This window comes from Polyodon spathula, chromosome 5 (assembly GCF_017654505.1).
Source record: "Polyodon spathula isolate WHYD16114869_AA chromosome 5, ASM1765450v1, whole genome shotgun sequence".
Lineage (NCBI taxonomy): Eukaryota > Metazoa > Chordata > Actinopteri > Acipenseriformes > Polyodontidae > Polyodon > Polyodon spathula.
Window position 1 is genome coordinate 13,519,483 of NC_054538.1, and position 13,872 is coordinate 13,533,354.

General features: G+C 34.6%; 1 protein-coding gene across 2 annotated transcripts in view; it reads left to right on the forward strand.

Moving 5' to 3' along the window:
* The first annotated feature begins 3,001 nt into the window (after positions 1-3,001).
* Positions 3,002-13,872, forward strand: part of LOC121315587 (GRB2-associated and regulator of MAPK protein 2-like) — a 54,632-nt gene continuing 43,761 nt past the window's right edge. The window contains exons 1-2 of one of the 2 annotated variants that reach the window (XM_041249815.1): positions 3,198-3,284; positions 13,524-13,627. In XM_041249815.1, the coding sequence (XP_041105749.1) occupies positions 13,582-13,627 (46 nt within the window). In that variant the 5' untranslated portion in view covers positions 3,198-3,284; positions 13,524-13,581. Of the gene's footprint in view, positions 3,285-13,523; positions 13,628-13,872 lie in introns of both variants that reach the window. The other variant, XM_041249814.1, reaches the window with a different exon arrangement.

Consider the following 13,872-nt stretch of genomic DNA (forward strand, 5'->3'; position numbering starts at 1 on the left):
GTTATTTAAAGATTAACCTAAGGTAACATTATTCAGTCCATGATTAGCTTTAATCACCAGGGTCTGTAAAACCAGTCGTAAAAAAAAGATGTCCATAAATTAAGGTTTGTGAAAAAAGCCCAATATTACAACTGCCTCCTGTATTCAGTGATCTCTGAGAAAGTAGCTTGCCATCTGGAAACGCAAGCCCCCTCTTATAGTTGTGCTCCTGCTGGATGCACTGTGTCCACTGCAAGCCATCCTTGCATTGCTTCTTTTTATGTAAAACAACAATGACAGAGGCAGAACCCTCTATTGGGGTGAGAGGTGACAGATTCCATGCTCATTCAGCCTAGGATTTGTTTTGTGCAACACTGCACGGTATTGTGTGATGGCCGAGTAATGGAGCAGCTGTTCACTAGGGAATGGTCTGTAATCATTCAGATTCTAATCTTCTGATTTCCACATATCATATCATTTTATTTAAAATAGGTCAAACTTACTTATTAACAGCCTTTCTTTAACAAACTACTGGAAAAAGAAGGTAGGTTGCTCATGTTTTCTGCTACAAAGGAACCACCTTGTTTTAGGCAGTTGCTTTTAAGTAAGCCATTAAATAACAAGCCACACACCTTTAACTAATAATTCCAGGCATATAAGTGTGTACTTTAGTCTACGCTTACTTCTTTTGTTTGAAAAGAGAGAAAGACACCAGTTTATAAAATGGAATTTGCACATTCTGAGGTTCTTGTTATGTGTTGTAAACTTAGCAAAGCCTTCATTCACAAAAACAGCGCAAATTGGGATTTGGTGGGAAAACCTTAATTTTTTAACTTTATGGATTTTTCTCCTTCAGCAAAATATTAGTAAATTACAGTTTCTTAGAAAGAAAGAAAGAAAGAAAGAAAGAAAGAAAGAAAGAAAGAAAGAAAAAGAAAGAAAGAAAGAAAGAAAGAAAGAAAGAAAGAAAGAAATGTAGGGGGCAGTTGAATGCAAAACTATGAGTTCTATTTGCAATGGACTGTGTTGTATCCAGAAATTTAAAAAAGTAACAGTCTGGGGTGATTAGGAAAGAGAATTCAGTGAATTCAAAAATTAAAAAATCATGGAACAATCAAAACCAACTGGAAGTGTGATTTGGCATTTCAACAGGCTTATCATTTTTTAATAATGTACTTTTAAAGAGTTGCATCATTTCCCAAACACCTCCCGGGTCCCAGGCATGAGAATAATGCAGAGACAGATGTTCTGACATTTTTGTCTTCCCTGTTTCATTTGAAAAACAAATGTTTAAAAAAATCCTTAAGACATCCCAGGTCTCAGTCTTACCTCAGGCACATCTCTGCAGCTTTTATGTTTCCGGATTCGTTTTTTTTTTTCAAATGGAATTACACATTATTTGAATTCCAATGAAGCTGTTGTCAAATCCTGATAACTTCATCATTTCATAAGAACAGCCTATTGCTACATAACTGTAAACTAATACAGTGTCCACTCAATTCATAATTCTAACAATCCAGCAATACAGCTGATGTTGTATTATATATTTACACATACATAATTCTTATGTAAGGTGGCAGTGGCATTTTCTATTAGACTTGTACAGGTAGTAGTTACATTCATTATTTCTATAACAGGTGCATTTTTCATGAATGATCTCACCGCAGTAGTAACGTCTGAGATATGATCACGCTATGAAAACCACTTTTCTACACGATCTCAGATTAATAATGACTAATGGTGTCAGATCTGGATTGGCTGGAAAGGAAAGGGTTATAGGTTATAGGTTAACAACTGTTTCTTTAACTAAAAATAAAGACCATCTCAGGCTTCCACACCTAAGTTAATTTCAGTACAGATTCACATTTTTTGGATGCTTCACATATTTCAACTCCACCTACCCAATGTGAATGGCATTGTAACACAGTTACAAGGGCCAAGAGTCCCCTGGTTATTGTACTGAAAGCATCCATCACTAAGGCAACGATGCAGTTTTTAATACTTTTCTATGGCTTACACTACACAGATTGCTATGTCAGTACATGGAATCATTTTTAGATCTGTTAATATAACAGCAGATTATTAAATAGGCTGTTGTTTATGTTTAGTAGATGGCGTCCTTTGAATATTAAGGGGGATGCAAGAAAAACCAAAGCAGTGTAACAAATGAAATTATGTTGCATTTCTTTGTTCCTTTGAGAAGATCCTAAAGCCATGTCAGAAGAGATTACATTGGTAACTTTTCAGTGTGCTCTGTTTTTGTCTATAGCATCGTCAAGCCTGACCTAATTGATTAAAAGATTAGCATGGGCTGCAAAGACAAATAGAGAAAATAATTAAATTAGGCCAGTCTGCAATAAAGAACCAAAAATTTTCAAATTATTCAAATTGAACACAGAACCAAAAGGCCAGTCTAAAAAAAGTTTGTTGTTTCCAAACTGGAAATATTATATATAATAACATAGTATATTGAAAGTTTTCAGCCTCATGTGATTTCTTTAGAATCAGGAATAAAATGACATGTCTGCTTTGCTGGTAATTGTAAATGTCCGATTTCTAACTTGATTCTTTGCTGGTGTCGACTTTCATCTCTTGACTTTATCATTTTACAGAAAGGGATTAAATGTATTTTTTTTTCTTACAAATGAACCAGCATAACACACTTTTCAGCCAATATTAATTATTTTGTTCTAAACGAGGCTGACCAGCTGAAAAACAGAAAACTACAAGCTTTGTCCAGTATGACCGTTGCCGGAATTTCATGTGCCGAGAATTTTAAATGAAAAGAAAAACGAACGTAGTTCATTACTAACTGCTAAAACATTCAAAAAAAAAAAAAAAAAGAACTCATCATATCAACACATACTTGCGGCAGACAGCGTCTATGTAAACATCATGCTTACAAATTAAACATAAGCGCCCAGCATAGCGAGAATCTCGGTGCTGCTGATTTGCAGTCTGCAGCAAAGGGTGGTACTCTGTGTTGTGAATACCGTTGACAGTTTCAGGGAGGAGGCGCATTAAAATCCCATGGGAAAAAATGCTCTCTCCAGTGAAGCCCCATTCACTTTTCTTAATATGGCGATGAATGTAGGGAATCCTCAGAAGCGAATCAGAGCCGCTCTGATGATGTTGATAACTCTCTATGAGTATTTGAGCTCCCGCATCCCGTGCCGGTTATGATGTTGGAAAAATGGACAAGTTTTCGGCCAGCATTTCCGAGATCAAATGGAGCGCGGTGTCCCTGCCTTTGGATTTAATAGTCAGTAAATTCAGACTGCCAACTCTGGTGCGGCTCAGCCAAGGTAAGAAAAGAGGACAAAACAAAGTTGACTTTTCTTAAAGGTACATCTTCCCTCAGTTTCGGTAAACATTGCTCCCGGTCTGCTTAAATGCTGCCGGTGTCTGCACTATCAATCATGTTTCTTCTTTCAAGCATGCCGTTTTACAAGCTGCCATAGGTAGTCTATAGCCTATGTTGACAAGATGGAACTTGAAAGAAACATTATTAAACGTTTACATTAGCACCCAAAATCATTTCAAAGAACCTTGTGCCTGAAATTTTTTTGGTTTTTATTTTTTTAAATCACGTTTTATATTTTGCATCTTCGCGAAATGTGTTTTGGGCATTTACAAACGAGTTGGCAAAGAAAAGTGACGAAGTGTCTTGTTATTTTATTTGAGAAAAGATTCACAGCTATTCATATGTAAATTCTGTAATCAGCAACTGAGTGTCCTGCATACTAATATACTAACACAACAGGCAGAGCTACATCTAAGCTTTAAATAAGTGTAATATTAAGACTAAACACAGGATACACATTCTGATTATACAGCGTGTGTGTGAGGTGTGTGTGTGTGTGTGTCTCTCTCTCTCTCTCTCTCTCTCTCTCTCTCTCTCTCTCTCTCTCTCTCTCACACACACACACACACACACACACACGTTTTATATATATATATATATATATATATATATATATATATATATATATATATATATATATATATATATATATATATAATATATCTATATATATATCATATAGCACGTCCCATGCACGTGGGAAGGCAGCAGCAGGGCTGATAGGTGATATACGCTCCTTGCAAAGGACCCGACTCTTGTACAGTGGCATCGGCGCTATGCTTTAGTGCGAGAGGTCCCGGTTCGCGCCCGCCTCTCCGTCTGTGTGTGAATTGCCTCATCATGTGTGTTGCGCCTGCCAGGGGGAACCGATTTCGCTACAGTGTATTAGGGTTATCAAGAAATTGAACTTAGAATCGCGCGAATGTTTAAAAAAAAAAAAAAATTTAGAAGCTTCGGTGATAAAATCGCATATTTAATTGCTACAATTAGGGCACCCATCACACTCAAGTTTGTATTATATTATTATTATTATTATTATTATTATTATTATTAAGTTATTATTATTATTACCGATAAGGCCTTATATGTTCTTAGACCTTCTTATCTTGAAAATCTGCTGACCCCATATGTCCCAGGTTGTTCCGAGATCACAATATGCTGATCTTCTGACAGGCCTTAAAATTACTCTGAACTCTGCCGGAGCCAGGCCAATTAGTTGTAAGGCCCCTGGAATGCTTGCACGAAGGGAACTATATATCCTATTTCTGGATTAATATTGTTGCCCCTTATTTATAGTTTTATATTTATTTACACATAATTATACAGAAAAACTCCAGCATTTGCTGTTAAATTATTTAATTCAACTGCTGAATCACAAAGGAGTCAGTTTATTACTCACCTTAAAGCATTTCAAATTATACTGTATATAGCTTCCTTTAAAAGTATTTCTATACAGATTTTCTCACCAAAAAGTAACAGTAAAGATATTACAATTGCAGTTATATATAACTCGTTTCAATATATAGATACTATATATAATATGATATATGATATATTATAGATATAATATATATATATATATATATATATATATATTTTATTTTAAATACTCTATCCCGATTGGTCAAAATAGGTCACATGGGTTTTTTTTTTTTTTTTTTTTTTTTTGATGTTACAGCATATCACCATGGGTCGGCACTTTTTTCAAATACGGGCAAATCACCGGCAGATAGCCATACACTAGAATTTAAAAACAAAAACGACAGACCTTGCAATAAACATGACCGACAAGATTTATGTAAATGTTAAACTTTTGGGAAACCGAAGTGTACATGAGATATTGAATGAATATGAACTGGACACCAATGATTAATTAAAGTAGTGAAAAAAAAAAGCAAAAGTATTCAAATAAATTCAAAACTCGCCATTCTGATCGCTCTGTTCCTACTCCGTGAACTACGGCGTTTCCCTATCCCATTTTGAAAATAGTTTCTTAAATATCTCTTAAACTTTCAGCTTTTCACAAAAGATTTGACTCCTTCTTAAGAGACTTTGGGGTTAAACGATGTTTTGTTGTCGTTGCTCCCGCTGTCCGTTCTTCGGTCTGCCTGCCTGCTGCCACTGGACCCACCCCCTGCGCAGCTGTGTGATCTGATGCTGAACATTTATAAATTCATCTCGACAGTTCCTGCCGTACCGTTTAAATGTGTCCAGGTACGATGGTATCATGTCTTCTGCTGTGCCCTGCATTGTTTTAAATTGTTTCTTAACACTGGTCCAGTAGTTCTCCATGTTATCAAGCTGTAAATTGCAGCAGTTTGATAAGTAACCGGGTATTCCCTGCAAATAACGTCTTTATCGTCACTGCGAAGCTGTAGCACAAATCTGGTATGGATACCTCCCGTTACTACCCGGAATAAAAAGATGATTAAAAAAAAAAAAAAAAAACCCCAAAACGCACTCTCACCTGATACTGCGTGATTTAAAGGCAGTCTTACTTGTGCTGCGTGATTTAAAGGCAGACTTTGTGCTGTGTCATGATAAAAATGGGCAGTAATTATATAAAATGAAATTTTACATTGCTTAATATTTTGGTTATTAAAAAAAAAAAAAACATACAAAATTCCCTCCGTCTTCATCTTTCCTATAAATTATTTTTTATTAAACAATTAATTTTGAGCAAAAATGCAAAAAATTAAACATTACATAAACCCTTAGGTTTACAATCAACTAGGTAAAATGTTCGCGTTTATCCGTGCAAGTCACAATGTATGGTGTGTCACTATATGAGGTTATGGATGTGTGCGGGGCCCACGTGATATTCAGTGTTCCGATTCGGCCAGCACAGAATAACGAATGTATGTGTGTCTGATCACATAATATATATATATATATATATATATATATATATATATATATATATATATATATATATATATATATACGATATAAATATATTACCCGATTATATGGTTATGGAAAGTTTCAATTTGACAGTAAATAAACTTCCCATTCACAAGTTCTTCACTTTTAGTACTTTGCTCCACAATGCAGTTATGCGACTAACTTTCGGCAGCGACTACACTATTTGCCTTGCATGCGCTCGAATATAGTACAACATGGCGATGCAAGGAATGAGTTACGATATGCTAAGAGGGTCAAGACAGAGGAATTTGATTAACATTTGTTAAAAAATAAAAAATCTTCAAAGAAATGAACACGTTAATCACAGAAGTTAACTGTGATTAATTAATATATATATATATATATATATATATATATATATATATATATATATATATATATATATATATTATATATGGATATGATATATATAAATTTAAGGTCTAGGTCTCGCCAATTTTAAGGTTCGTAGCCCTTTAAAATTGACCCAGAGACAGGATTTAAAGTGTTTAATAGCACTTTCGTGCCATTTTATTAATTACAAAAATCCAAACCAACTGAATAAAAACAAAACGAACACCTAAACATTCGTCAGGAACCTACTCTAACGAAATCGGACAGCTAAGCTGTTTACCAGCTGAAACAAAAAAGTTAAACTTGTTTTAAAGTTAAACTTATATTATTATACATGTCCAATAAGCATTTAGCAGTTTTTTTTATGCAGAGGAAATACAAACAGTGGTCTATAAAGTGGCACCCAAAACATGTTCTCACAAAACAAAATATTCAGGATATTAGTTTTTTTTTTCAGATTTAGTTTTAATCATTTTATTAACTGTCAGGAATTGCATATTCATGCAAATGATGATAATCCATAACTATTAAACACTCAATACGATATATTTAGGAATAGTAAAATAATACATTAAATGAAAAATGCTTTGACTAGAAGCCTTTTAAATGGCTTTATAGCTAGAATACTGTTCAGGTGAGACAAAAATCAAATGAACATGTGATCTGTTTTATGTGGATTTAACACTGATATTCCTATGAGGTGCTCCAGAGGAACTTTGCCAGAGCTCCACTGTTGTAGCGTTAATCCCCTTTGAGGTGGTAGGCACCTCCCCACTTTTCTGTGAAAGACTGTTTAGACCAGTGCGAACTTGGTAAGGGCAACTAATAGACGAAAACCAATGATGCAACTTGCACTGAGATAATGGGCTGTATTCACAAGCACTTATCACCTTGCAAAGTTTGCACAATTATTTTGAATCTGATTTCAAACTGCCAAGATTACGGAACTAACAAGACACAACCAGCACGTCAGCACACTTGAATTAACCTGATTCATTAATTTGAAGCTTTTACATTTCACATTAAAATTAAACAGAGTACACTGATGCCTGATAATAACTAATGCTCGGTTAGTTAATTAAGGATGAAATAGCTAGGGTGCAATTTGCCAAGTACAGTACATGCATATTTAAAATGCATGCAAACAGTTGTTTTTACAGTTTTATTATGTGATGTTTGTTCACAGATCTTTCCAAAGCATTGTGGGTATAAATTAAGCTGGTTTAAATTGGCGCTTCAGGAAAACAAATAACTTAACACAGTTCTTTTTTTACTTTCCAAGAGCTGTTCAATTTTCACTGTAGTGAAATAACCTGTCTTGGTCTGTCATGTTTTATTAATTGATGATTTAAGCATAATATACAGTATAATATGCATGTGATTGAACTACATGTAACATGTTATTATATGCAGAAATTACATATACTATAGAAGCATCATGGGTTATTTCATACACATGTAGCTTACTATTAAATGCAATCTCTTAAAATCTGACCCATGGAGCCACTGTATGCAATAAACTGTTTATCAATTCTGTTTAATTTGTGAAATGTGGTTTATAGTGATTTTAGCTGACATGCTATAATGATTTACACCTTTATTGCTTACCATCATTTGGCATAGTTGTTGTTACTGTGGTCTCATAAATAGGCTTTTATTAGAGAATTGCACTCCCTTGGAGGAAGCAGAGTATACAATATAACTCTACTGTATTTTACAGACTGAGGTGCCTTATGCTGCCTTCTTTTGTTCATTATGTCTTGCTTTAATTTAGGGTCCAAGCTATTTTTTGGCTGATTTATTATTTCTTTTTACTGTCAGATTTGTGCCTATAACTCTTTAACTATAAAGAATACAGGTACATGTCATACATGAAATGAATGTGCACACACTAGGCTTTCATAAAATAAGTGACATAGTCTGAAACTCACCCTGTTCAATACAGATAACAACAAACACAGAAAAAGACAGATGCTTTTTAGAAAAAAAAAACATTATTTATTTGTAAATGTGACAGTGTACAATGAAACTTCAACATGTAGGGAACATGGAAAAAAATGAACAAATTGGATAAAAAATAAAGGCATTATGGCCATATATACAAAAGGGACCAAAAACAACAAGAACAAAAATGAACAATTGAAAAATGTGCAAAAGAAAAAAAAAACACATTCAAATGATTTGTCCCAGGGACCCTGCTCATGTGGTGCAATATGGAGCAATTCCCTGTGGCCTGAATGGTCAGCGAGGTGGCTACCACGGCAACTTAACTCCACAAACACGAAAAAACAATACATATTCATCAGGAAATTAGTCCTTGTGCCTTTAATGTCACCATTTCTCTTACTTTGTAAAGATTTTGCGTGAATATGTTTGTTTACTGCACCAAGGTAGGTCTCTCTTACAGCGCAGCAGTAACATTGCAAAACACCCTCATTCACGCCTGTCTCCTTACATAGTCCAATACCATAAATACACAAATAAGACCTTGCTTTAAAGCTCCCATTCTCCTCTTTCCAATGGTGTATGGCACAAGCAGGGCTGTCTCCCACAGTGCCTGACTAAAAAGATTTAAAGGGCCAGGTTGCTGGCAGGATAGTTAACATTAGGAAGACCCAATGGAGTTAAATACTTTTCTTGTTTAAAGACCAATCTTTGTATACTACAGAAAACATTCATTGCCTGCTGTTTTAGGCTGTTGAAAATGCTGAGCTGTGGTTCTGATACAGGGACAAATTGGGATGTAAATCGGCTCTAATTTACATCTAAGATCGCACATTATCAATAGCAAATTTATTTTGGAAACTTCCCATTTTTGATGATACTTTTTGCAGACAATGGGACTCAGTTTGGTCCAACAGAAGGTTTTGCCGATGAGAAATAGAAGTTTGTTGATTAACATAATGATTTATTTTAAGCTAACACCATAGCTCTACATCTTATCACATCACCAGTCTTTGTTATGCAGTCACAGACAAAAGTATTTTGGCAGTTTAAAATTGAGAAAAACCACAAAGATAGTTATTTCTAATTGTTCTATTGAAAGATATAAATTAGTGATTCAGGTTTATAATAAAACAACAAATCATTACATAACATGCATGAAATGAAAAATAACATGCACAAACTCATTTTATACTTTGACAAAGTATTTGGGCACCCTTACATTAGTATTTTGAGTGCCCATGCTTTGCTTCTCTTACATCAATTTTTTTTTTTTTTTTTGTATTTTGAAACCAGTTCCTGGCATTTTTCTGGAGATTTTTGCCCATTCCTCAACAGCTTTGAGTTCTGCAATCTACTTTGGTTTCCTTTTTGCCACAGCGGGCTTCAAGTCAATCCACAACATCTCAATGGGATTCAAGTCTGGGGACTGAGATGGACAATCCATAACTGGAATCTTCCTTTTTTCAGACATTCCTTTGTAGACTTCGCAGAATGCTTAGGGTCCTGTTGGAATACAAACTTCTGTCCAATAATCCTTCCAGCTTTGGGTAACAAATGAAGTGCAAAATGTCCTGATATTTGCAAAATTCATCAATAGAGTATTAATGGAGCCTGGAGCTGTTGTCACATAGCGTCTGTCTAGCGGAAGTTGAAGATCTCACATGGAATGCAGTATGTAGTGGCCAGTATGGCAGGTGTATAAACAAGGAAATAAAGCTTAAAACTGTTTTCATTAATAACCAACATAAATGCATTCATTGTCACGCTCACTTCAGCGTCCTTCTGAATGGGATATTTCACGGGGTAATGATGTGTGATATGTCTTGATGTCATGTTTCAAATACCTGCGCTGGTATTTCATGTAATGCTTGTTTTTATCTAAATACATGTTGTACCATATATTGTTTGTTTTTGTTTATGTTCTCTGGTGGTTACTCCTTTGCTCCCTTACCAAAAAGTACTATAGTATACTACAGTACTTTATAGTACTACTGTATCCATTATATTTGTACTGTAGTACTTTCTAGTAATACTATATTACTTCATAGTATACTATATTACATCATAGTAGTACCATTGTATATTGTAGTACTTTATAGTAATATTATAGTAATGTATAGTATTTTATAATAATACTATAGGATATCTTAGTATCTTAGTATACCTCTGCACCTTCTTCTACCTCATAAAAATCCATCACACAAACACCTCTGCACCTTCTTCTACCTCATATAAAAATCCACACCCTATAGCAAGTTCACGATCACGAACTGCAGAGCACTTACTGGTCAGAATTTGTACATGTATGAAGAAACACAAGCACAGTTGCTTCGGGAATTGCATTTACAGTCAAGTTTTACCTTGACCCAGGACATTATGTCAACAAATCTCCCATTCTCTAACTGACCTGCATGGTTCATTCTCTTGGTGGCTCTAGTGTAGTTCATAGAATGATACAACATGTGATTAACAACAGGGGGCAAAATATTCACCCATTTTATTTATTAAGATTGTATTGGAAGCATGTTCTACAGCTAGTTGATGAATGACAGACACACCATTGTTAAACCACTCCCCAGGGGCATGATTGGATGACCTGTGATAGTTGGATCCAATTTAAAATCTGGAAGTATCCTATAGAATGCTCTTAGAATATTCACAGAGGCTTCATACATACACTTGTCTGCTTTCTAGACTATTAATAAAATATGCACTGCAAATCTGATAAGGGACATACTAAATAAATGAAAAAGTACTCTGTTATTACCTTCAGAATGAAATGCAGATATACATAATGCTGGATCCCAATCTCTGCAATTATCTGATAGATGCAAAAGCAGGTGTATATTGAAAGACACATTTTCTAAGTCATAGAGCATTTCCATTTTTTAACACATTTTTAAGAGCATACTTTACTGACACAATTGTACTGTCTGCCATTTTATGTGCCAATAACAAATGAATGGCATAAACAAATAGGAACCAATGACACAAACAGTTTTTGTGTAGAAACTGTCAAAGCAAGAGGATTGAATACAAAATAAAAACACTCAAATGCTTTCCAAAATGTTCTTTGCTGTAAGGAATGAGGTGTGGGCGTTGTTTCAGATGAAAGTTTAACGTTTACTAACATATTGTCTAATTTCCTAATATATCTTCATAAAGAATAAGGTTTTGATGAGCTAGAAAAAATCAAACCAAAGATTAACTAACTGCCGTTCTAACCCTAGCAAACCACAATGCATGAAATGAAGAATTATGTAAAATCTGAATGAACATCAAATTAAAAAAAAAAAAAAAAAAATCCAGATAATAACTCATATTTCAAAATGATGCCTAAAAGCATCTAGGTAACTCAGGGAGGTGGATTAACATGCGTTAGCCACATTTAGTCTCCCTATTAGAATGTGAGCACACAGTAATCACTGTTGTAAGCTGTACTTTTATGCTTTTTTTTGCATGCGAAGCAAAGGAAGTAAATGCAGCAATCAGGACAAAACTGACAAATGAAGAGAAACTGCTTGCAAGGAATGTCACATTATTAATAAATTAATAAACAAAGTTCTGAACACAATTTTTCATGAAAACTCTCTTTTTGAGAGTTTTTGGCACTTGATAACAATACTCATTACGTGTTCTAATTCTGCAACTTTTCCACATAATGCCTGTTGATGCAGAATCCAGTGTAAGAAAATTGGTACATTTCTTTCTTTAATTTTTTTCCAGCACTCTGCTAACCAGTCCACTCATATATGGTGCACCCTCTGTTGTATTCTCAGTTAATCTACCAAGGTAATTCTGCACTTTCCATGGCTTCTTGAAGTTTAAAGAAAAATAATTTCCTGTGGTTGTGTTGTTCATGGCATCCACAGCTTCTTTCATTTCCAGTAAACTCAAAATACTTTGGTTTGTGCAACGTGTCGTAATGACGTTGTATGTTATAATCTTTCACAACTGCAACCGCTGCACTGCCGTCATAATTATTCATTGAACAATAATCATCTGGCTATGGAATCTTCTGTGTTCCGCCTCCAGCTTTCGCTTCCATGACATCGCCAGCTACTTTTTTTGCTACCGATTTTAAATTTTACACAAAGTAAAATAAACAGCTTAAACAAGCCATTGCTTCGCTATCGTAATCAAAATTATGTGTGCTGTGTGCGTGAGAAAATGGATCCTGCATGCTATTTGATTGGCTATTTTACTATGAGCTGTGATTGGCTTAATGGGAATGTCACTTATATAATGCAGATTGCATGTTGTTATGTGTGTTATATTAAAGAGGCGGGCCGTTTTAAAGAATAATTCCAAAACGATACAGTATAATGCAATTTTAGAAACTAGTAGGAGTGCCGTATGCATTAAAGGTGAAGGGAAAAAAGTTTTATTTATTTATTTATTTATTTTACGTCAGACAATACTTGTTAAAATACATGTTAAAATCAAAAGGTAAGCAGTGCAGTTTCACTTTACGTTGCCTCTGCCAGTCCCCTGCTGATCGCTCATTTTTGGTGTAAGCCACCTCCACATTCACAATAAGCTACTGACCAAAAGACACGCCTGGACTGCTGGGGCTTTTGATAGCACGATGGTTATGGGTAAGTCTCTGTTAGTAAATGGGGCAATACATTTTGATTTATCGCGCATGTTAGCTAACTACTTTACATGTGTGATAACTCCACATTTAGTGTCCTTTCGTAAATGAGGCCCTGTCACCCAGTTTTCTGCCACTTCATTATTCAACTGATTTAAAGAAGTACTACACTTTTTAGAAAACCATTTTTTAAATTAAACTATATATATATATAGATATATATATATATATATATATATATATATTATTATATATATATATATCTATATAAATTGTATTAATTATTTAAACAGGTTGTTTTTGGTCAAGATCACTTTGGCTGTATTGAATTTGAGCTGCTGTTTAAATTGTCTCAAAATTTCAAATTCTGTTTGCTTTTAGGCATCTGCCTGTGGGCTAATGACAGCTCTACTCAGAATCTGATTGGATGAGATGATCCATGAGGTTTATAATATCTTTTAATTACAAAACAAGACGGAAAACAGGTGTGTGTACTTCATGTTATGTCTCCAATATTTGGATTGACCTAAATCACTGAAACATTTGCAGGAGGAGATAAAAAAAAAAAAAAAAAGATTGTTTGCCTTATATTATATAATGCCTGTAGACAGTTAATAACTTGTAATTAGCAACAACTAGCTATCTTCTCTGGTTGCTTTGCACAGCCACCCAAAGTAGTAATTGAAGGTTGTCAGGAATTAATATTATGGGTTGCCACCTAAGCATAAGA